Consider the following 23528-nt stretch of genomic DNA (forward strand, 5'->3'; position numbering starts at 1 on the left):
GAAAATAGTCATTAGATTTCATTATGCAAAGATTCAAAGTAGACAAACTGAAACTGATACAAAGGGAATGGTGGAATTCCCAACTTGCATAACCCTCTTACAGAAGAACAAGTGGCTTAATGAGATCTCAGAAAACTTACAAACACTATAAAACTCATAAAATCAAGCAAAATTCAGCAACAGGTAATCTCATAGCCAGAGGAGCTGGTCCTCGGGGCCAGGCCAGAAGCTGGCAGTCTACAGTCGGAGAAACATACCATTAACTCAGAAGAAAAGTTTGAAGTTCAGGTTTAAAGACAAAAAATGTTCCGTTATCTGGAGATTACAAAGATTGCAAAGAGCCAGTTTGGTGTAGTGGTTAAAGCTCCAGGTTACAGATCGGGAGTTATCGCGATTGTTCCGCCCATTGCCAGCAATGGTGTGGGTGAGGTTTTGGCCTGACGCATCTGGGCCGCTGGCTGGCAGTTTGACACCCCTTTGCAAACAAGAGTGATTTTCAGCCTTATGTCACTAGATGGCGCTGCATGAAATGAGTATTGTAACACCCGGCGACTAGTAAGCCGTCAATACCGGCGTAACGGAATCGATGGTTGCTGAACGGGAGGGGGAGCGACGGAGCCGAAAGGTGTATAAAGAAACGAGTACTGGGTTTCTAGAGAGGAGAACAGAGGAATCTCCTCTTCCGGCTAACCCGGAATGGAAGCGTGGAGGGCGGCTTTTCTGCCCTTCCTAGGATCGCAACAGCTGGAAAGTGAGTTGAGGAGGGAGCAAGTAAAGTTGTTTGGTTTCCTCCGCAGAAAAGAAATCAAACAGAAACAGGTCAGCAGCTGCTGCTGCATGTTCCTTCCCTCCCCAAATTTTGTTCCACTGGTGCTTTAAAAGTGCCTGCAATTTTGTGTTGGTTGGGAGATTTAAAAAGTCTCCTTCAGTTTAGGATTGACTCTTTGTGATTTTTATGATCTTGTTGTTTTCTTGGAAACTGAGGAGTTTCATGCACAAAACTGGGCATTATATCTTGCAGATGTTTTGAGCACTTTTTCATCTGTTGAAGACGTTCATCTATTGAAGCCCCCTCTTCCTCGAAAATTAGACTAAGAAGTGTGAGTGCACCCACTTCTGGGACGTGTTTGCAGTTGAAATACACCTGGAGTTTTAACATACTTTGGTAAGTATGTTTATATTTGTGTGCATATCTGTATGTGGGTGAAATGGCACAGGGGTTAAATGTGGGTGAAATGGCACAGGGATTAAAGATGCTCTTCAGTGCTTCCAGCTGGAGAGTGACTGCTGGGGTTCAAGATCCACACTCCATGCAACAGGGTGAGCTCCAATTACTTGCCAACCTTGCAGTTTGAAAGCATGCATTTTGCTTGTCCTCTGATTTCAAAGAACGGAATAAGATTTATTTGGCACAATCTGTTTTTGAAAAACCCGTGTTTACTTCTGGTTATAACTTTGCTTGCTTCTAGCTATTTGCAGGTCTGATGCTTTATTAACTTTTCCAGGATCTTCCCAGGTATTAATGTCAGGCTGATTGGTCTGTGGTTTCCTGGATCTGTTATTTTTTTCCTCTTTTAAAGTTTGGGACTACATCAACTCTTTTCTAGTCCTCTGGTAGTTCCCCAGTAATCCAAGATCTTTGAAAGATACGGTTCAATGGTTCTAAGATCACATCTGCCTGCTCCATCAGCACTCTGGGATGTAATCTGTCGGCAGCGATTTGAACTTGTCTAGAGCAGACAGATATATCTCTTAGTATTTTCTTGCTTATTTTAATTTGTATTCCTAATCTGTCTTTTACAGTTAAGTTTTTGATAAGTTGAGATGTATTATCTTTGTGTGAAGACAGATGCAAAAATGAATTGAGTAGCTCTGCTTTCTACTGCCCATTACTTTCTTGCCATCTTCTCTCATTAGTGGACCAATTGTTTCCTTGGCTTTTTTTCTTCTCCTTTTATAATTTTAAACTTTTTAAATTATTTTTGGCATTTCCTGCAAGCCTTATTTCATTCTGAGCCTTAGCTTTTCTGACTTCATCATTACAAGTTTGGGCTTTTTGCTCTCTGCGTTAATTATATCTCCCTCTTTCCATTTTTTGTAATTATTCTTTTTGTCTTTCAGTTTATCAGAGTTCTTTGTGTAACCAGGCTGGTGGTTTCTTGGGTTTCTTGTTTTTCTTTTTCAGTGGTATTGAGCTGGATTGCGCTGTTATAATAATATTTTTCAGAGTTTCCTAACCCTGTTGAGTGGTTTTCCCCTTTAAGATTTTCATCCATGGAATCCTTCCCAAGCTCTCTCTAGGCTTATTAAAATAAGCTCGTTTGAAGTCTTAAGATATTGATTTGATTACATTCTATTGTTTGCGTTTGAATTATATTGAATTTCAATATGATGTGGTCACTCTCCCACACAGTTGCAACAACGTCAACCCCTTCTATCACATATGTGTTCCAATATAGCTGTCCCTCTAGTTCCCTCCTCTACCTTTTGGATGACAAGGTTGTCAGCTAGATTGGTTGGGAACCTATTCTATTTCCCACCTGATGCAGAATTTGTCACCCAGTTGATGTTAGGCTAGTTAGACGCTCATTACTATTATGGAGTGTTTCCGAAATACATTTGTTAACTGGTTAGCAAAAAGTTCATCTATTTCCCCTGCTTGGTTGGGTGGTCTGTAGTATACACCTATGACAATGAAGATGAGCTCCATGCCCTAGAGTCAGACATGACTGACAGGGAAATCCTTATCTATTGCAAATCTGTATAATCTATCCTCAGCATTTTCTGATATATTTGAAAATAACAGTTTGTAGTGCTAAGAGTTTGTGATTTACGAAGTCCAAAAGGGAATTTAATGTTTGTGTGGATATTTGAACTTGCTTCTCGCTAGTTTTCTATGCATCCAATGAATCATATTTAATGTTAGAGGCTAATCTACCATTTTGGCTTTTTCATTTTAATGCATGCTTTTTTCTCTTGCTGTTTTAACATCTTCTGCAGTAACTTTTTAAACAACCATTAAACTAAAGCTTTATGTCCATTTTATAGACAAATAGAATGCCAGGAAGAAAATTCTGGACAAGTGAGAATTACAAGCAGCATTAAAAAGGAAAGCAAATCCAGCCAGCAATGAAAATCTTTTCCTACTCCTCTGAAAACTACAAAATTCTTCTCCTTCATCAGGAAGCTGACAGACAAAAGAGAGAATAATAGGAAGAGAATTTTGAGCTGGAAAAAACTGAGTATGTAGAGCTGAAGCAAACACTCCAGAAAAAAGTCAAGGGGGAGAATTTGCAAATACAGAAAAAGGGAAATAATCTGGAAATCAGTGAGGAGGAAGGGGTCACTTGTATAATCACATAGGATAGACAGTCATGCAAGCCTTGCCCTATGAGGAAAGAACAGCTTGAATGAAAGCACCCATCCAAGAAGGTATCCAACATATTTTTGACCTTGAAAATCCAATAATGTTATAGGTTGAACAGCCCCACCAGTGTGCATATTGTGGGAAAAGCACAGATTGTAGATCACACCTGATTATACACTAAAGGAACCGCTCTGAAGAAAAGCCCACCCTCTGTCCTCAATGTGGCACAGGCTTTAGGAAACACGCTACCGTAATAATCAGTGGTGGGATTCAGCCGGTTCACACCACGTTAGCTGAACTGGTAGCTAATTTTTTGTTGCCACGCCCAGAATGGACTCTCGGAAGCGGCATACACACAAAACTGATTGTTCACATCTTTGAATCCCACCACTCCTACTAAAACAAAAAAGGACTGAAATGGGGAAGAAATCATATGGGTGTTCTGATTGTGGGAAAACTTTCAATCGGAATTCTCATCTTGTGCAACACCAGAGGACCCACACAGGAGAGAAACCTTATGAGTGTCCAGATTGTGGGAAAGGCTTCAGTCAGAATTCCCACCTGGTGACACACCAGAGGATTCACACAGGAGAGAAACCGTATGAGTGTCAGGATTGTGGGAAAAAATTCAGTGATAATTCCAATTTTGTGATACACCAGAAGACTCACAGAGGAGAGAAACCGTATGTGTGTCCAGATTGTGGGAGAGGTTTCTTTTGCAATTCCCATTTGATGAAACACCTGAGGACTCACACAGGAGAGAAACCATATGAGTGTCCCGATTGTGAGAAAGTTTTCAGTCATAATTCTGACCTCCTGAACCACCAGAAGAATCATACTGGAGAGATACCATACAAGTGTCTGGACTGTGGGAAAGGTTTCATTCGGAATTCTGCCCTGCTAATGCACCAGAGGATTCACACTGGGGAGAAACCGTACAAGTGTCCAGATTGTGCTAAATGTTTCAGTTGGAATTCTAGCCTTGTGATGCATCAGAGGACTCACACAGGGGAGAAACCATATGAGTGTCCGGACTGTGGGAAAGGTTTCAGTGCTAGGTCTATCTTGATCAATCATGTAGGTTTACATACAGGGGAGAAGCCTTTCAAATGCCCAGATTGTGGAAAGTGCTTCTCACAAACGGCCTCCCTTAATAAGCATAAAAAAATCCACATGAGGCAGAAGGTAATGAGTGAAGAGAAATCTTGAATTTCTTTTCTGAGCTGCCTTTGCAAATGTAGCTGAGAAATTATTTAATTTCTGGTCTCATTCAGTTTAGTGAAACATGTTTCAGTGTTAGGCATGAGGGAGGAGAGAAAAGAAATGAAAATGGGAAATGTTAGCTTGATCAAGGTTAACTACTTGCGTCTGGCTATCAGCAGAACGTAGTGGATATTCTCTTGTGAAAAAATAGTACAATTGCTGCAAAAAGGATTGGGGGTTATAGTTTTTGCATGTTTAACAACAAGAGTTCATAGAAAAGCAACATACAGAGTTTCAGAAATCTGCAGATGCTAAAAAATAAAAGATAGGAGCTCTCTGACTTACTGATTTAGCTGCTCAAATGTGAGATGATCAGAGAGGAGAGGTAAAGAGAATTCAGAGTTCATTCTTAAAAACATTTTCAGTGCAAGAAGAATCCCTGTTCAGTTTGTGCAGAGTGAAAGAAGAACAGTGAAGCACACAATGGAGAACACATGAGGGAGGTTTGGGGCAGTGAGAAAAGCACAAAAATTTCACATGTAAAGATTGTTGAACATGATATGCAGACACTATTGGAATATTATAGAGCAGTGGTGGCGAACCTATGGCACGGGTGCCAGAGGCGGCACTCGGAGCCCTCTCTGTGGGCACACGTACCGTGCCCTGGAGATAGCGAGGGACTGGACCCCACCACCTTGGCCCTTCCCACCCAGTCTGCCATGACCACCCAGCACCCGGTGATAAATAAATGGGTTTTGGGTTGCAGTTTGGGCACTGGGTCTCTAAAAGATTCGCCATCACTGTTATAGAGGAAAAAAGGGATGTGAGTTTTGAGCGTAGGTTCTCCAGGTTTCCTAGCAACTCTTGCTATGATCTTCTTTGCTTTGAGGTGCCTCTTGTTAGCCTTTGAATTCTGGTAGGTGATAGCAGTGGAAGGTGATACATTTTTGCTGAGTTTACTTGACATCAAATAAATCAAGGATTGTTCATTTCAGTAACACAATTCTGGTTATAATAGCACTCCCAGTGACTCTGGACACATAAACAATGGAGCACTTGCTTCTCCAGTGACTGTATTACAGAGACATTTGTACCAGGTTCATCTCTCCTGTACTGCATAAACTACTGTTCTCTTAGTTCCATTTAGACTTCTGCTTTTTAATATACTCTGTCATTTATGTCTTTTGTTTTTTAGTATACTTATTATTTTTTAGACTTTGATTACTTTCTATAGTTTTTAGCTAAGTACACCCTATGTTTGTTAGGCTGGTACTTCGCTATAATAAAGATTTTAAATTGTAAAATAATCCAATTAGTTTTAATTTTTGACATATTTCTCTCCTTTTAGTGTCATCTTTGAACACATCTTTTACTTTTTTTATATGCTTTAGGCACTGAAATAGATCAAAAGCCTCTGGATCTTTAAGAGGATCACTCTGTAATGCAAACTCTTAGTTGCTACAACATTCTGATGTCCTTGGGGAACAAAATGGGAGAAAATAACAGTTTGTAATGCTAAGAGTTTGTGATTTACTAAAGTGCAGAAGGGAATTTAATGTTTGTTGGATATTTGAACTTGGATCTCACTAATCTTCTATATAGATAGGACATGATCTCTGGCCAGAACCACCTCTCTGAAGGCACAACAATCTTTAGATCATCTTTCTGCAAATTAGTTTCCTCCAAGTTTTTAGCCCAAGTTGCTTGAGAATAATAAGGCTGCAAATTTAACTCCTCTGGAGATTTGGAAGGCTGCTCAGAGCAATTCTACCCTCTAGTGGGATTTAGGCTCCCCAACAATACGGAGAGGAATGTTCAGCGGTAAACCCTAAATTCGTCCTAGGTCAGTGTTTCTCAACCTCGACCATTTTAAGGCATGTGGACTTCAACTCCCAGAATTCCACAGCCAGCATTGCTGGCTGTGGAATTCTGGGAGTTGAAGTCCTCATGCCTTAAAATGGTCAAGGTTGAGAAACACTATCCTAGGTAAATGTGTTTCGGAGGCAATGCAGATGGATGCTTACAGGTTTGTCCCAGGTTTCGTCTATTAATAGGATGAAGCTGGCAATCATTTACAGCTTCACTTTTCAAGCTTCCCTTAGTTTGCAAAGTTAGGTTTTGAGGAGTTATCCTTTACCCCCAGTTATGCCCCCCCCCATACCTGGATGGAACAGAAGTCACCAATCCACGAATGATGTGCATTTGGTGCTGTTTGTGTGCACATCGTTTTCTGTCCCCCCCCCCCCCCCATGTTGATTTAAATTCTTGCACGCAAAGCCGCTGGGTCAGTTATACTAGCTGTGAGAGCATCCCTGGGAGACCCGAAAGCACAGTTTAGAGATCGATTAAAAGTTATATTATCGATGTGGTCGGTGGTTTCGAAATCACTTAACGGCGCATACAATAATCGAGCAAAATCTTGCAAAGAATAGATTTTCAGCCTTTATGTCGCTAGATGGCGCTCGATAAAATAAATAACACCCGCCGCCTAGAAAGTCGTCAATACAGTAGCGGCATCGATGGTTGTTGAGTGCTGACATCCAACGGGAGGGGGAGCGACAGAACTGAAAGGTGTTGAAACCATCGAGTATTGGATTTCTAGAGAGGAGAACAGAGGAATCTCCTCTTCCGGCTCATCCGTGGGAGGATGGAGGCGTGGAGGGTAGCTCTCCTGGTCTTCCCAGGGTCAAACAGCAGCTGGAAGGTGAGTTGAGGGCAGGTCGGAGAAGAAGCCGGGAGCAAGTAGGGCTGTTTGGTTTCCTCCATAGTATAGAAGAAGAGAAGAAACCAGAGACACGTTGCTGCTGCATGTTCCTTCCCACCCCAAGTTTTATTCCAATGGTGCTGGTCGCTTTAAAAGTGGTGCCTGCAATTTTCTGTTGGTAGGGAGATTTAAAAAATCTCCTTCAGTTTAGGGTTGACTCGTAAGTGATTTTTATGATTTTATTGTTTTCTTGGAAACTCAGGAGTTTCATGCACAACACTGGGCGTTATATCTTGCAGATGCTTTCAGCACTTTTTCATCGGTTGAAGCCCCTCATCTATTGAAGCCCTCTCTTCCTCTAAAATTAGACTAAAAAGTTTGAGCGTACCCACTTCTGGGATATGTTTTCGCCTAAACTATACATGGACTTTTCAACATGCTTTGGTAAGTGTGTTTATATTTGTTTGAATGCATATCTGCATGGAGTGCAATGACTCAGTGGTAAAAGATCCTGAGCTTTTCAGCTGGAGGGCTGATGACGGCTTCAAGGCCCGAGCTCCATACATCAGGGTGAGCTCCCATTACTTTCCCTGCCCCTGCCAACCTAGCAGTTTGAAAGCATGCAAATGCAAATTGATTAATAGGTACCAGTTTGGTGGGAAGGTAATAGAGTTCCATGTGCCTCTGGTGTAGAGCAGTGGTTCTCAACCTGTTGGTCGGGACCCCATTTGGGGTCGAACGACCATTTCACGGGGGTCGCCCAACAACGCAGTCCGCCATTTTTTCCCCCTTTTCCTTAGCTGTGCTACTCCCTTTTATTCTATTGGCTTTTGAAAGCCAATAGAATAGACTCTCTTGAATAGAGTCTAATTCTATTGGCTTTCAAAAGCCAATAGGAATTGTCCAGCTGTCTCTGCCCTGCTGAGCCCGCCAAAAGTCCCATTCTGCAAACGGTGCTGCACCAGTTGAGTAGTCCTCGACTTATGACCGGTTGAGTAGTCCTCGACTTACGACCGGTTGGGGGTCGCGGCATTAAAAAGGTTGAGAACCACTGGCGTAGAGTCACGCTGGCCACAGAACCACTGAAATTATCTTCGGACAATGTTGGCTCCCTGGACCAAGAAACAAAAGAACAGAATAACAGAATAGTACAGTTGGAAGGGACCTCGAAGGTCTTCTAGTCCAACCCCCTGTTCAAGCAAGAGACCCTATGCCATTCCAGGCAAGTGGCTGTCCAGTCTCTTCTTAAAAGCCTCCAATGATGGAGCACCCACAAGCCATTCCACTGGTTGATTGTTCTTATTGTTAGGAAATTTCTCCTTGGTTCTAAGTTGCTTCTCTCCTTGATCATTTTTCATCCATTGTTTCTTGCCTTCCCTTTTGGTCCTTTGGAATATACGTTGACCCCCTCTTGTTTGTGACATCCCCCCAGATATTGGATCAGTGCTATTATATCACACCTAGTCCTTCTTTTCTCTAGACTTGTTGTTAGTTGCGAAGTCGTGTCTGATCCATCACAATCCCATGGACAACATTCCTCCAGACCTTCCTGTCCTCTGCCATCTTCTGGAGTCTATTTAAGCTCACTCCATTCAGGCACCTCATTCTCTGTCGTCCCCTTCTATTGCCCTCAATTTTTCCCAGATTGAGGGCAATTGCAGGAATTGGGTTTGTCTAGTCTCTAAACTAGACAAACCTAATTCCTGCAATCATTCTTCATGTGTTTTAGCCTCCAGCCACCTAATAATCTTTATTGCTCTTTTCTGCACTCTTTCCAGAGTCTCTACATTGTTTTTATAATACAATGACCAAAAATGAATTGAGTAGCTCTGCTTTCTCTTTATTGCCTGTTACTTCCTTGCCATCTTCTCTCATTAGTGGACCGATTATTTTCTTGACTTTTTTCTTGTTTTTTTATATGTTGAAATAAACTTTTAAAATTATTTTTGACATTTGTTTCAAGACTTCTTTCCTTCTGAGCCTTAGCTTTTCTGATTTCATCTTTGCAAGGCTATTTGTTTGAACTCTGCCTTAGTTTTATGTCCCTCTTTCCACTATTTGTATTTATCCTTTTTGTCTTTCAATTTATCAAAGAATTCTTTGTGTAACTATGCTGGTTTCTTCTTGGATTTTTTTTTTCTTATTCAGTGGTATTGAGCTGGACTGGGCTTTTATAATCATATTTCTCACAGTTTCCCAACTTTGTTGAGTGGTTTTTCTCTTTAAGATTTTCATCCATGGAATCCTTCCCAAGCTCTCTCTAAGTTTGTTAAAACTGGCTCCTTTGAAGTCTAAGACACTGGTGTGATTATGTTCTGTCGTTTGTGTCTGCATTATATTGAATTCCAATATGACAAGGTCACTCTCCCCCAAGGGTGCAGCAACTTTAAACCCCCTCTTTCACTTCTTTTGTGTTAGTGAAAATTAGGTCCAGTATAGCTGTCCAGCTAGTTCCCTCCTCCACCTTTTGGATGACAAAAATTGTCAGCTAAGTTGGTCAGGAACTTGTTCAATTTCCCACCTGATGCAGAGTTTGTCACCCAGTTGATGTCAGGCTAATTAAAGTCCCTCATTACTATTATGGAGTGTTTCTGAAATACATTTGTTAACTGGTTAGCGAAAAGTTCATCTATTTCTCCTACTTCGTTGGATGGCCTGTAGTATACACCTATGACAATGGAGATGAGCTCCATGTCCTAGAGTCAGATATGACTGATAGGGAAATCTTTTATCTATTGCAAATCTGTATAATTTATCCTCAGTATTTTCTGTATATTTGAAAATAACAGTTTGTAGTGCTAAGAGTTTGTGATTTGCTGAAGTCCAGAAGGGAATTTAATGTTTGTGTTGATATTTGAATATGGATCTCGCTAATCTTCTATACATCAAATGAATCATAGTTAATGTTAGAGGTTAAAGTAGCATTTTAGCATGCTTGCTTTTTCATTATAATGCATGCTTTTTCTCTTGCTATTTTAACATCTTCTGCAGCAACTTTATAAACAACCATTAAACTAAGGGTTTATGTCCATTTTATAGACAAATAGGATGCCAGGAAGAGAATTCCGGACAAGTGAGAATCACAAGCAGCATTAAAAAGGAAAGCAAATCCAGCCAGCAATGAAAGTTTTTTCCAACTCCTCCGAAAACTACAAAATTCTTCTCCTTCATGAGAAAGGTGAGAGACAAAAGAGAGAATAATAGGAAGAGAAGTTTGAGCTGGAAAAAACTGAGTATGTAGAACTCAAAGGAAACACTCCAGAAAAAAGTCAAGGGGGATAATTTGCAAATACAGAAAAAGGGAAATAATCTGGAAATCAGTGAGGAGGAAGAGATCACTTGTATAATCACATAGGATAGATAGTCATGCAAGCCTTGCCCTGTGAGGAAAGAATAGCTTGAATGAAAGCACCCATCCAAGAAGGGATCCAAAATATCTTTGACCTTGAGAATCCAATAAAGTTATAGGTTGAAAAGCCCCACCGATGTGCATATGAAGAAAAGACCACCCTCTGTCCTCAATGTGGCACAACCTTTAGGAAACATGCTACCCTAGTGTTACAAAAGAGGACTGAAATGGGGGAGAAGTCATATGGGTGTTCTGATTGTGGGAAAGCTTTCAATCGGAATTCTCACCTGGTGACACACCAGAGGACACACACAGGAGAGAAACCCTATGTCTGTCCAGATTGTGGGAAAGGCTTCAGTCAGAATTCCCACCTGGTGACACACCAGAGGACACACACAGGGGAGAAACCTTATGAGTGTCCAGATTGTGGGAAAAGTTTCAGTCGGAATTCCCACCTGGTGATACACCAAAGGACACACAGAGTGGAGAAAGTGTATGAATGTCCAGATTGTGGGAAAGGTTTCAATCACAGTTCCAGCCTGGTGATACATCAAAGGACTCACACAGGAGAGAAACCATATGAGTGTTCCAACTGTGGGAAGACTTTCAGTCGTAAAACCAACCTTGTGAATCATCTGAGGACTCACACAGGAGAGAAAGTGTATGAGTGTCCAGACTGTGGGAAAAGTTTCAGTCATAATTCCACCCTGATGATACACCAGAGGACTCACACAGGGGGGAAAGTTTATGAATGTTCAGACTGTGGGAAAGGTTTCAGTCACAAATCCAACCTGATGATACACCAGAGTACTCACACAGGAGATAAACCATACGAGTGTCCTGATTGTGGGAAAAGTTTCAGTCATAATTCTGCCCTTGCGATACACCAGAGAATTCACACCGGAGAAAAACCATACGAATGTCCAGATTGTGGGAAAGGTTTCAGTAATAATTCCAACCTTGTGAAACACCAGAGGACACACAGAGGGGAGAAACCGTATGAGTGTCCAGATTGTGGGAAAGGTTTCAGTCATAATTCCAACCTGATGACACACCAGAGGATTCACACAGGAGAGAAACCGTATGAATGTCCCAATTGCGGGAAAGGTTTCAGTCAGAATTCGAACCTTGTTAAACACCTGAGGACTCATACTCGGGAGAACCGGTACAAGTGTCCATATTGTGGGAAATATTTCTTTCGTAATTCCAACCTGAAGATACATCAGAGGACTCACACAGGAGAGAAACCCTTTGAATGTCCTGATTGTGGGAAAACTTTCAGTAATAATTCCAACCTTGTGAAACACAAGAAGACTCACACTGGGGAGAAACCCTATGAGTGTCCAGATTGTGGGAAAAGTTTCAATCAGAATTCCAATCTGATAATACACCAGAGGACTCACACAGGGGAGAAACCGTATGAGTGCCTGGTCTGTGGAAAATGTTTCAGTTGGTATTCTGGCCTGGTGATACACCAGAGGACTCACACAGGGGAGAAGCCATATGAGTGTCCTGATTGTGGGAAAGATTTCAGTACTAGGACTAATCTTATAAATCATGTAGGTTTGCACACAGGTGAGAAACCTTTCAAGTGCCCAGAGTGCGGACGGTGCTTCTCGCAAACCTCCTCTCTTATTAAACATAAGAAAATCCACACGACCCAGAAGATGATGAGTAAAGAGAAGGCTTGAATTTCTTATCTGCCTTTGCAAGTTCAGCTGAGAAATTAAGTATTTAATTTCTGACCTGATTTTGTTTAGCCTTACATGTCCTCAGTACTTAGGCATGACGGAGGAGAGAAAGAAATGAACATGGAAAATGATAGCTTGATCAAGGTTAACGACCTGTGTCTGTCTATCAGCAAAAATGTAGTGGGTATTTCTTTTTGCAAAAAGCACAATTTCTGCCCAAAGGCTTTGGGGGTTGTTTTTTGCATTTTGAACAATAGAGATCATAGAAAAATAACATACAGTTTTTTTTACGTCCTGATAAAATATATTAGGAAATAGGAGCCCTCTGATTTACTTACCTATTGGAGCTCCTCAAATATGAGGTGACAGGAGAAGAGAAGTAAGAAGGGTTCAGAGTTCATCTTTTCCTAACATTTTCAGAAATTCAGGACAGGAAGTATTCCTGTTCAGATTGTGAACAGTGAAGCACAGAATGGAGAACCTATGAGGGAGATTTGGGGCGGGGAGAAGAAAATTTCACATGTAAAGGTTGCTGAACATGATATGCAAATACTGCTGGATGTAAATTTAGGAAATGATATGGAGGTTTTGAAAGAGGTCAGGTGTCTGTCAGGTGCAGAGACAAGAGGCATATTTTTAAGATAGTCAAGAATTCCAGTAAGGACTGTGATGTTGATGCTATTGTACATCTTGGCACAAATGATCTGTCCCAAAAAGATGTACTCTCTGTGCAGAATGATTTCCAGAGCTTGGGGCAGGAACTTGGTAGGATAGAGGTTTTACCAGTATATAAGGAACAAAAAAAGGGAAAGGCCAGCGTATAGCAGAGTTCATGTGTGACTAAAGTGTAAGTGGGAAGGCTTTAGTTATATTAGGCACGATGTCTGCAGCTGGTCCAATGAAAAAGAGATGGTCTGCATCTGTCAAAGAAAGGGACTGAGTTACTTGGCTTGGCATTAAATTTACAGATTTTCTGGAGAAACATTTAAACTAAACGGGGAGAGTGAGTTAATTAATATAGAACAGTGGTTCTCAACCTGTGGGTCAGGACCCCATTTGGGGTCGAATGACCATTTCATGGGGGTCGCCAAACAACGCAGTCCGCCATTTTTTCCCCTTTTCCTTAGCTGTGCTACTCCCTTTTATTCTATTGGCTTTTGAAAGCCAATAGAATAGACTCTCTTGAATAGAGTCTAATTCTATTGGCTTTCAAAAGCCAATGGGAATTGTCCAGGCTGTCTCTGCCCTGCTGAGCCCGCCAAACGTCCCATTCCGCAAACGGTGCTGCACCAGTTGAGTAGTCCTTGACTTACGACCGGTTGAGTAGTCCTCGACTTACGACCGGTTGGGGGTCGCGGCATTAAAAAGGTTGAGAACCACTGATATAGAATATTTCTATACAGGTTATGTGGAAAGTAAACACAGGTTCAGTCAAAAAGGACTCAAATGTCTGTACACCAATGTGCAGAGTATGAACAATAAACAGGGTGAATTAGAAATACAAGTAAATGAAAGCAGATATGTTGTTGCCATTAGGGAAACTTGGTGGGATGAAACCACAAATGGATCACACAGCTATTTAAATTATTTAAAAGAAACGGACCAAAATAAAAGAGGAGGTGGAGTTGCACTATATATAAGAAATAACTACATCTCTACAGAAATAGAGTACAACAATGATGAAAACTATCCTGAATGTATTTGGGCCAATATAAAAGGGGGGGAAATGACATTGCCATAGGTGTATACCATAGGTCACCCAACCAAACGGAGAAAATAGATGAACTTTTTGCTACTTAGTTAACTAAAGTATGTAGGAAGTATATCACAATAGTAAAGGGGGACTTTAACTACCCTTTAACTACCCTGCACCATGTGGAAGATCAAACAGGTCCTGTTATTATAGAGAAAAAATGGATGTAGTTTTTGAATGTAGGATCTTCAGGTTTTCTACCAACTGCTGCTGTGATCTACTTTGCTTGGGGTGTGTGTGCCTCTTGTTATCCTTTGAATGCTGGTGGGTGATAGCAGTGGAAATTGCTAAATGTTTTCCTGAATTTAGAAGACGCCAAAGAATTCAAGGGTTGCTTATTTCAGTAGTACAGTTCAGGTTATAATACAATGCCCCTGTGGTTGTGGACACACAGAAACAACAAATCATGTGCTTCTCCAGTGACTTTAACACAGCGATGTTTGTACCAGGCTTGTTTCTCCAACACTGCATAAATAGTCAGGATGCACAGGACAATTCTATACTCTCTGGTTCTTTCAGATAGACACCCTGGTACAAAATACAGTATAATGTTGCCAAGCATTGCAGAGCAGCAATAAGAATTGGTCAGATGATGGATGGCTTGTGCCATAAACTAGTCTTAAGGAGCATCCAGCTCATCCTACAATTTGCTCTGTAGAGTAATAGATTTAGTTTGCCACATACTAAACTTCATGGAGCTACAGGCATCTTATGCCTTACTGTCTGCTTAGTTCCTGACGGTATTGCGCAGCAGGTGTCCAAATGAAGTCATAAATGCTGACATGAACTTGTATTTCTATATGTAAATCTATTTTACAACTATGTATACAGCAACCTAGATAAGTCAGGCAAACAGGAGCCTCATCAGGTAGATCACGGAACAGCATACAAAGCGCACAGAAGAAAAAGACTGGAAAACAGGGAAATTCCCCCTCCACACCCACAGCAACCAATCACAGCGCAGATTGCCTCATGCAGGATCCACCAATCAACCACAACTGTTCTGGCTCACTGCACAACCTCACTGCTCCAGCTACTAAATTTAAATACCTTAACACGGGGGTGTCAACCTCGCAACGGTCATGTGACATGTCGCAACGTATTGTGACTTTTTTTCCATTGCTGGCAATGTGGTGGGCGCGGTTTCACCATGACGCATCCGGCCTGTGGGCTGGCAGTTTGACACCCCTGCCTTAACAGTTTCATTTAGATTCCTGTTGTTATATGTACTCTGTCTTTTATGTCTTTTGTTTTTTTAGTATAATTACTATTACTACACTTTGATTTCTGTATTTTTTTAGCTAAATACACCCCACATTCATTATGGTGGTCTTTGTCTGTAATAAAGATTTTAAACCTTAAAACAAATTATTTTTTATTCACATCATAATGTATTTAATTCTCTCTTTTTAGTATCACTTTTGGACAGATCGGTTATGACATTTTATCATACTTAGGCCCGGAAAATGCTTGAAATAGCTCAAAAACCTCTGGCTCTTGTGAGAGGATCATTCCATGATACAACCTCTACAAGAGTGGTTCTCAACCTTTTTAATGCTGCGACCCCAACCAGTCGTAAGTCGAGGACTACCCAACCGGTCGTAAGTTGAGGACTACCAAGCCAGTAATAAGTCGAGGACTTTCCCTGCCTGGGAGCGCCGCGCATGCATGGTGCCGCCCCCTGCGCTGGCTGAGGCGTAGCTGGCAAGGGGCAGCGATGGCGCAGGGCAACCACTGGCTGGGCCACCAGCTGGCCCAGCCCAAGGGAGGTAAGGCACCCCCCCCCTGGGCCCCACGCACGCCAGCAACCCTCCCTGCGCCCGCCGGCCTCCCACTTCCCACCCCTGGCCCTCTTTTACTTACATTTTTAGTAGTTTCTCAGCAGGGAGGAGTGGAAGCTTCCAGGCAGCTTGTCTTCGCTGCAGACAACTTGCAGCACCGTTTGCAGAATGGGACTTTTGGCGGGCTCAGCAGGGCAGAAACAGCCTGGACAATTCCTATTGGCTTTTGAAAGCCAATAGAATTAGACTCCATTCAAGAGAGTCTATTCTATTGGCTTTCAAAAGCCAATAGAATAAAAGGGAGTAGCACAGCTAAGGAAAAGGGGAAAAAAATGGCGGACTGCGTTTGGCGACCCCCGTGAAATGGTCGTTCGACCCCAAATGGGGTCGCGACCCACAGGTTGAGAACCGCTGCTCTACAATATATTTGGGGAACAAAATGGGATATTAGCTCAGAGGAAATGGAAGCGAAGAAGTTGGAAGAATTTGTGGCTTGCTGGCTACTGCATGAGTTCCTTGCAAAGAGTCTATTTTTTTGATTCTGTAAAGCTTCCATTTCTTTTTCTTTTGCAACATGTCTCATACATACATATAGATGGTAAGAAAGAGGAGCAATGGGTATGACGGTGAGGGGAGGACTAACAATTTATGCCAAGCTTAAGAATTAATTGTGGAGCAGAAATAAAGGAATAGTAATTGAATCCCATTACACAAACATTCAACATAGACTGATACAAAAGGAACAGTGGAATTCCCAACAAGTAACTCCTTTACAGTAAACAAATAGATTAATTAGACCCCATAAAACCTACAAACTCTATCTATCTCTATCTATCTATCTATCTATCTATCTATCTATCTATCTATCTATCTATCTATCTATCTATCTATCATCTACCTACCTACCTACCTACCTACCTACCTACCTACCTACCTACCTACCTACCTACCTATCACCTACATAACACAAAATCAAGTAAAATTCTTCAACAGGCAATCTCATAGCGAAAGGAGTTATTTCTTCTGGACAGGCCAGAAGCCACCTATCTCCAGTTGGAGAGGCTCCAGTTCCTCAGAAGAAAAATTTGAAGCTCCGATTTAAGACAAAAAAGGTCCTTTTTCTGGAGAATAATGAGAACTCAATTGCAAAGATGTTGTACTAGATCTTGAAAGACTGCAGCCACAGGAACAGCTGAGTGAGTAGGTTTTGTGAGGAGTAAGAAGAGCCAGTTTGGTGTAGTGGTTAAAGCTGCAATTTGCAGACTGGGAGATGCTCAGTTCCAGTTCTGCCATAGGCATGAAACCTAGTCCCTCTCTCAGGGCTAGGAAGCAGGAAAGGGGGAGACTGCTTCAAAAACCCTTGCCAAGGAAACTGCAGAGAAACCAGTCTGTTTGGAAGGTGCCAAAAACAAACATTGGACATAAGGGACATGGGGATTAAGACTGCAAGAAGTTCCAGTTTGGTGTTAGGTCAAGCATGAAGGTATTTCAGGAGCTATGGAATACTGAGATGCCAATTTACAGTAAAAAAGTATGCCCATGAAGGTAGATAGGCAGGTAGGGGAGATTAAAATCAACCTCTTTTTTGGCTGCTATCTAGGAAGTGCTTTCTGTGCCACCTTGAGTTCCCGAAAGAAAAAAAATCAAGACTATGTTGGTGTTGTTTTCATTCAGATTCCTTCATGCAACAGAGATTATAGCCAACTGCTGAACTGGGGTCTCCTGAGTCTAGTTGGGCCGGCATCTCCATCGTCTCTGTCCCACCTACTCTCCCCAAAGGATGCTTTCCCTTGATTTAGTTCTTGCTTCAGTTACAGTAGGTACGAGTGCATTGATGTAGCATATAGTAATCAATCAAAAATCTTGCAAACGTCAGAAGCCTGTAAGTCAGCCCTTTGTCGCTAGATGGCGCGCGCTCTATTAAATATGAGTAACCCCCGGCGTCTAGAAAGCCGTCAGTACAGTAGCGGCATCGATGGTTGCTGAGTACTGAAATCCAACGGGAGGGGGAGCGACAGAGTCGAAAGGTGTTGAAACAATCGAGTACTGGATTTCTAGAGAGGATGTGGAAGAGAGGAGAAGAACACAGGAATTTCCTTTTCCGGCTGACCTACGGGAGGATGGTAGAATGGAGGGCTGCTGTCCTGCTCTTCCCAGGACTGCAGCAGCTGGAAGGTGAGTTGAGGACAGGTCGGAGGAGAGGCCGGGAGCAAGTAGGGCTGTTTGATTTCCTCCAAGCTGCAGAAAGAGGGTAGAAACCAGAGACTGAAGATAAGAGAAGAGAGATGAGATAACCTTTATTGTCATTTTTATACTGTGGGCACAATGGGACACATCAAAAATGAAATTTAGTTGCCCGCTCTCAAAGTGAAACACATACATGACACACACCTAAACATACTATGAACAACATATGTATAGACCCACATCCCTACATATACGTAGCAAATAAATATTAAATATTGTCCATCTTGAATATATAAGGGAAGGAGGAAGCTTGAGAGTTTGCAAGGTATATGCTGTATGGAATGAAACTCTGGCTGAATCTGGATGTTCTGCTTCGGATACCACGAAGCCTCCTCCCAGAAGCTAACAAGGAAAATAAGGTCGTGAAGAGGATGTGTAGTGTCCCAGATAATGTTACGGACCCTGCTCAAGCAGCGCTTCTATGCTGTGTCCTGGGAGGGAGGGAATTGCCAATGATCTTTTTGGCCACCCTAACCACTCTGCACCGCCTTCCTGTCTGAAGCAGTGATGCCTCCAAACCAGACTGTGATGCTGTATGACAGGATGCTCTCGATTGTCCCCCTGTAGAACATGTTGTATGTTGCTGCTGCATGTTCTTTCCCACCCCAAATTTTATTTCAGTGGTGCTGGTCGCTTTAAAAGTGGTGCCTGCAATTTTCTGCTGGTTGGGAGATTTAAAAAGTCTCCTTCAGTTTAGGGTGGACACTTTGATTTTATGGATGTGTTGTTTTCTTGGGAACTGGGGAGTTTCATGCACAAAACTGGAGATAATATCTTGCAAACGCTTTGAGCACCATTTCTTCGGTTGAAGCCTCTCCTCTGTTGAAGCCCTGCTCTCTCTAAAATTAGACCCAAATGTTTGAGCATACCCACTTCTGGAACAGACATATATTCAAAGGTGTGTCTATCTACATTTGTCTCTCGTATGCATATCTGTATAATCTAGCCTCAGCATTTCCTGATATATTTGAAAATAACACTTTGTAATGATAAGAATTTGTGATTTACCGAAGTCCAGAAGAGAATTTAATGTGGATATTTGAACTTGGATCTTACCAGTCTTCTATACATCAAATAAATCATAGTTAATGTTAGAGGTTAATCTAGCACTTTGCCGTGTTTGCTTTTTTATTGTAATGCATGCTTTTTCCTCTTGCTGTTTTCACATGTTCTGCAGCCATTTTATAAACAACCATTAAACTAAACTTTTATGTCAATCTTGTAGACCAAGAGGGCACTGGGAAGAGAATTCCAGACACGTGTGAATCACAAGCAATATTAAAAGGAAATCATATCCAGCCAACTATGACATTCTTTTTTGCTTCCTCCAGAAGAAAACTACAAAAGTCTTCTTCTTCTCCAGACAGGTGACAGACAAAAGAGAGAATAAGATGGAGAATAAGAATTGAAAAAAAACTGAGCATGCAGAATTCAAGCAAACACTCCAGAAAAAGGTCAAGGGGGATTATTTTCAAATTCAGAAAAAGGGGAAGTAATCTGGAAATCAGGACGGAAGGAAATGGTCACTAGATAGTCACATAGGACAGGCAGGCATTCACCCTATGAAGAAAGTAAGAGTAGTTTCAAAGCACCATCCAAGAAGAGATCCAAAATATTTTTGAACTTGAAAATCCAAAAATATCATTGGTGGAAAAACCCTACAATTTGTGCATTGTAGGGAAAAGCACAGATTGCAAAGCAACAGCTTATTATGCATGAAAGGACCCACGCTGAAGAAAAGCCACCCACTGCCCTTAATGTGGCAAATAACTTTAGGAAATGTGATACACAAGAGGACCCACATGGGGGAGAAACCATATGGGTGCCTAGATTGTGGGAAAACTTTCAGTCGGAATTCTCACCTGGTGTTACACCAGAGGACTCACACAGGAGAGAAACCATATGAGTGTCCAGATTGTGGAAAAAGATTTAGTCGGAATTCCAACCTGACGATACACCAGAGGACTCACACAGGAGAGAAACCATATGAGTGTCCAGACTGTGGGAAAAGTTTCAGTCAGAATTCCAATCTGGTGATACACCTGAGGATGCACACAGGACAGAAACCATATGAGTGTCCAGACTGTGGGAAAAGTTTCAGTCAGAATTCTGACTTGGTCGTACATCAGAGGACACACACAGGAGAAAGACCATATGAGTGTCCAGATTGCGGAAAAAGTTTCATTCAGAATTCCGACCTAGTCATACATAAGAGGATTCACACTGGGGAGAAACCGTATGAGTGTCCTGATTGTGGGAAAAGTTTTAGTCGGAATTATGCTCTGGTACTACACCAGAGGACTCATACTGGGGAGAAACCATATGAGTGTCCAGGTTGTGGGAAATGTTTCAGTCGGAATTCCGACCTTGTGGCACACCAAAGGACTCATACTGGGGAGAAACCTTATGATTGTCTAGATTGTGGGAAAAGTTTCAGTCGGAATTCCCACCTTGTGCTACACCAGAGGAGTCACACAGGAGAGAAACCATATGAGTGTCTGGATTGTGGAAAAAGTTTCAGTCGGAATTCTGGCCTGGTGATACACCAGAGAACTCACACTGGAGAGAAACCTTATGAGTGTCTGGATTGTGGGAAAAATTTCAACCGCAGTTCCTACCTGGCGATACACCAGAGGACTCACACAGGAGAGAAATCATATGAGTGTTTGGAATGCAGGAAAACTTTCAATCGGAATTCTGAGCTGATGATACACCAGAGGACTCATACAGGAGAGAAACCATATGAGTGTCCTGATTGTGGGAAAGGCTTCAGTCAGAATTCCCATCTGGTAGTACACCATAGGACTCACACAGGAGAAAAACCGTATGAGTGTCCAGAATGTGGGAAGGGTTTCAGTACTAGATCTAAACTTATAAATCATTTAGGTTTACATACAGGGGAGAAACCATTCAGATGTCCAGAGTGTGGACGGTGCTTCACACATTATTCCTCTCTTACTGCACACAAGAAAGTCCACATGAGGCAGACAGTAATAAGTGTAGAAAAGGCTTGAATTTCTGATTTCCCATTAGGAATGCAGTTTAGAAATTAATTTAATTTGTGGCCTTATTCTCTTTAGTGAATCGTGTCTTAATATTGGACATGGAGGAGAGAAAAATGGAAAATATTACTTTGGTAAAGGCTAACTACCTATATGATTATCAGCAGAGGTTAGTGGATGATCAATTTTGCAGAAAAGTGCAATTGCACAAAAGCGACTTTTTTTAAAACATTATTTTTGCATATTGATCATTATAAATCATAGAAATGCTCCATGCAGAATTTCAGCTTTCTATCTTGGTGTCCTCCAGATTTCAGCCCCAGACTTTCTAAGCCAGCATTTTAACTATGCAGATGAATGATCTTGCGGTTGCTGAATTTAAAGGCCACCAAAGAATTCAAGGTTGGTTCTTTTCATTAACAGAATTCAGAGGTCAGTTTATAATTCAATGCCTCCTTTCTGTGGATAAAAAAGTCAAGGTTTCCCCTGCCAATTGTGTCTGACTCTAAAGGATAGTGCTGATCTCTGATTCATGGCCAAAAAGCCAGCATTATCTCTGCCATGGTCTTGTGGTTGGCATGACTATATGCCAAAGGCACACAGAACACTGTTACCTTCCCACTGAAGTATTATCTATTTATCTACTTGCATTTACCTGCTTTCGACTGCCAGGTTGCCAGGAGCTGAGGCAAATAAAGGGAGCTCGCTTCATCACGCTGTATTTAGATCTCAAACAGCCAACCTTTTGGTTGACAAGCCCGTTGTCTTAACTACTCGGCCACCACACTTCCCCTTCTGTGAAACAACAGCATGTGCTTCTCCAGTGGCTTTATTGCAGAGATGTTTGCATCAGGCTTATCTTGCCATTACTGCATAGATATCCAGGGCTCATGAGACATTTCTATGCCTCTCTGCTGCTTTCAGATAGTAACCTTGGTGCAGTGTGTAATGCTTCCAGGTTTCTGTGGAGCAGTGCAGGGCGGGACTCAAGGCAGCTCCCGAGGACAGCAGTGACCACTGGAGGCCGGCCAGGCCATAATTCCCTCCCTCCTGGAGGGGAGCAACGCCCTTCCCCTTTTGGCAGCCCCCAGCTACACTGGCACGACGGGGGGGGGGGGACTCCCTTGACCTCAGGGATTCCTGTCTGGAGCTGCTGCTTCTCTTCCAGGGCTCATCTTCCAGCTGTCCCAGAAAGGGGGCTCCGGCTGGGGCACATGCTCCAGGCTCTTCTGGCAGAAGAGGGCACCTGGCTAGCTTTGCCTCCGCCACGGAGGCCACTAATAGCCCCAGCAACAGACCGGTCGTGGCTCCCCTGCCAGGAGGCTTAGTGATGCAGCTTGGCCTAGAAGCCACCTGTCTTCAGGGGCCCTCAAAGGAGCCACCCCCAGAGAGCAACACAACCAGGCATACAGTGAAGGTAGGACTACAAAACCCTTTTTCTCCCAAGAGGCGGGAGGCGCTCAGCATCATGGACATGCTTAGCCATCCACCATCCACCTTCGGGGGCTCTGTGGCCCATCCCACCAACTGGAAAGCCGAGTCTCTTTCCTGGAAATCAATTTCTGTGAAACAACAGCATGTGCTTCTCCAGTGGCTTTATTGCAGAGATGTTTGCATCAGGCTTATCTTGCCATTACTGCATAAATATCCAGGGCTCACGAGATATTTCTATGCCTCTCTGCTGCTTTCAGATAATAACCTTGGTGCAGTGTGTAATGCTTCCAGGTTTCTGTGAAGCAGTATTTAAAATTCGTCAGGTGATGGATGACCTGTGGTATAAATGAGCCTCTTAATGAGCATCCAGCTCCACGAATGGCATGTTCCATAAAGTGAAATATTTAATCTGTCCCATACTAACCTTTATGCTCTGTACTCTCATTCTCCTAGCTTTCCTTTCATTTCCATTTAAACTTCTGTTTCTATGTATACTTTTCTCTTTTATATCTTTTAGCGGTTTATAATAATCATTCTTAGACTTTGATTATTTTCTATGTTTTTTTTAAACTAAATGTACCCTTAATGCTGGTCTTTCACCATAATAAAGATGTTATGGTTCCGGCTAATAAAACACTTCAAAGAACTTCCAGGCATTGATTTTCCTAAAAGTCATTTATTGTTACAAAATGTCGGCACAGGCATAACGAAGGTATGCCAAGATCTAAATGCCCTACCCCCCCCCACAGGCCCAATGACTGCTCCATCGAACTGGTGCCAGGAGCCAAACCCCAACAAACCGAAAAATAACCCTTAACAAAAGTTTTGATAATGTTATATAACACTTGTTTTCCTAGTAGGTCATATTGCATAGAATACCTTGGCAGAAATACACCCAAGGACCAGGCCAGGTGTGAGAAGGAACCAGGAAGCTTATTTGGCCTGAGTCTCAAGCTCCAGGTGGCTTCAAATTTAAACAAGTACGGTTTTAAAACTT

General features: G+C 42.2%; 2 protein-coding genes across 5 annotated transcripts in view; both read left to right on the forward strand.

The window, feature by feature from the left end:
• Nucleotides 1-5877, forward strand: part of LOC120305042 (zinc finger protein 208-like) — a 28200-nt gene extending 22323 nt beyond the window's left edge. Inside the window, exon 4 of the mRNA XM_039336349.1 lies at nt 3749-5877. Within this exon, the coding sequence (XP_039192283.1) occupies nt 3749-4576 (828 nt within the window). The 3' untranslated portion in view covers nt 4577-5877. The remainder of the gene's footprint in view (nt 1-3748) is intronic.
• Nucleotides 5878-6955: 1078 nt separating this feature from the next.
• On the forward strand, nt 6956-23165 carry LOC120305167 (zinc finger and SCAN domain-containing protein 2-like). Of its 4 annotated transcripts, XM_039336600.1 has the most exons (3): nt 6956-7274; nt 7574-7718; nt 19321-23165. In XM_039336600.1, the coding sequence occupies exon 3, from the start codon at nt 19811-19813 to the stop codon at nt 21107-21109; it is 1299 nt and encodes a 432-aa protein (XP_039192534.1). In that variant the 5' UTR covers nt 6956-7274; nt 7574-7718; nt 19321-19810; the 3' UTR covers nt 21110-23165. The 4 variants fall into 4 exon arrangements, with proteins under 4 accessions (XP_039192534.1, XP_039192536.1, XP_039192535.1 ...); XM_039336602.1 differs by lacking the exons at nt 6956-7274; nt 7574-7718 and adding an exon at nt 10316-12264 and having other exon boundaries at nt 19884-23165; XM_039336601.1 differs by lacking the exons at nt 6956-7274; nt 7574-7718 and adding an exon at nt 10316-12180 and having other exon boundaries at nt 19884-23165.
• Nucleotides 23166-23528: the final 363 nt, after the last annotated feature.

This window comes from Crotalus tigris, unplaced genomic scaffold, assembly GCF_016545835.1.
Source record: "Crotalus tigris isolate CLP2741 ecotype Arizona unplaced genomic scaffold, ASM1654583v1 scf7180000017666.379230911805:20528666, whole genome shotgun sequence".
Classification (NCBI taxonomy): domain Eukaryota; kingdom Metazoa; phylum Chordata; class Lepidosauria; order Squamata; family Viperidae; genus Crotalus; species Crotalus tigris.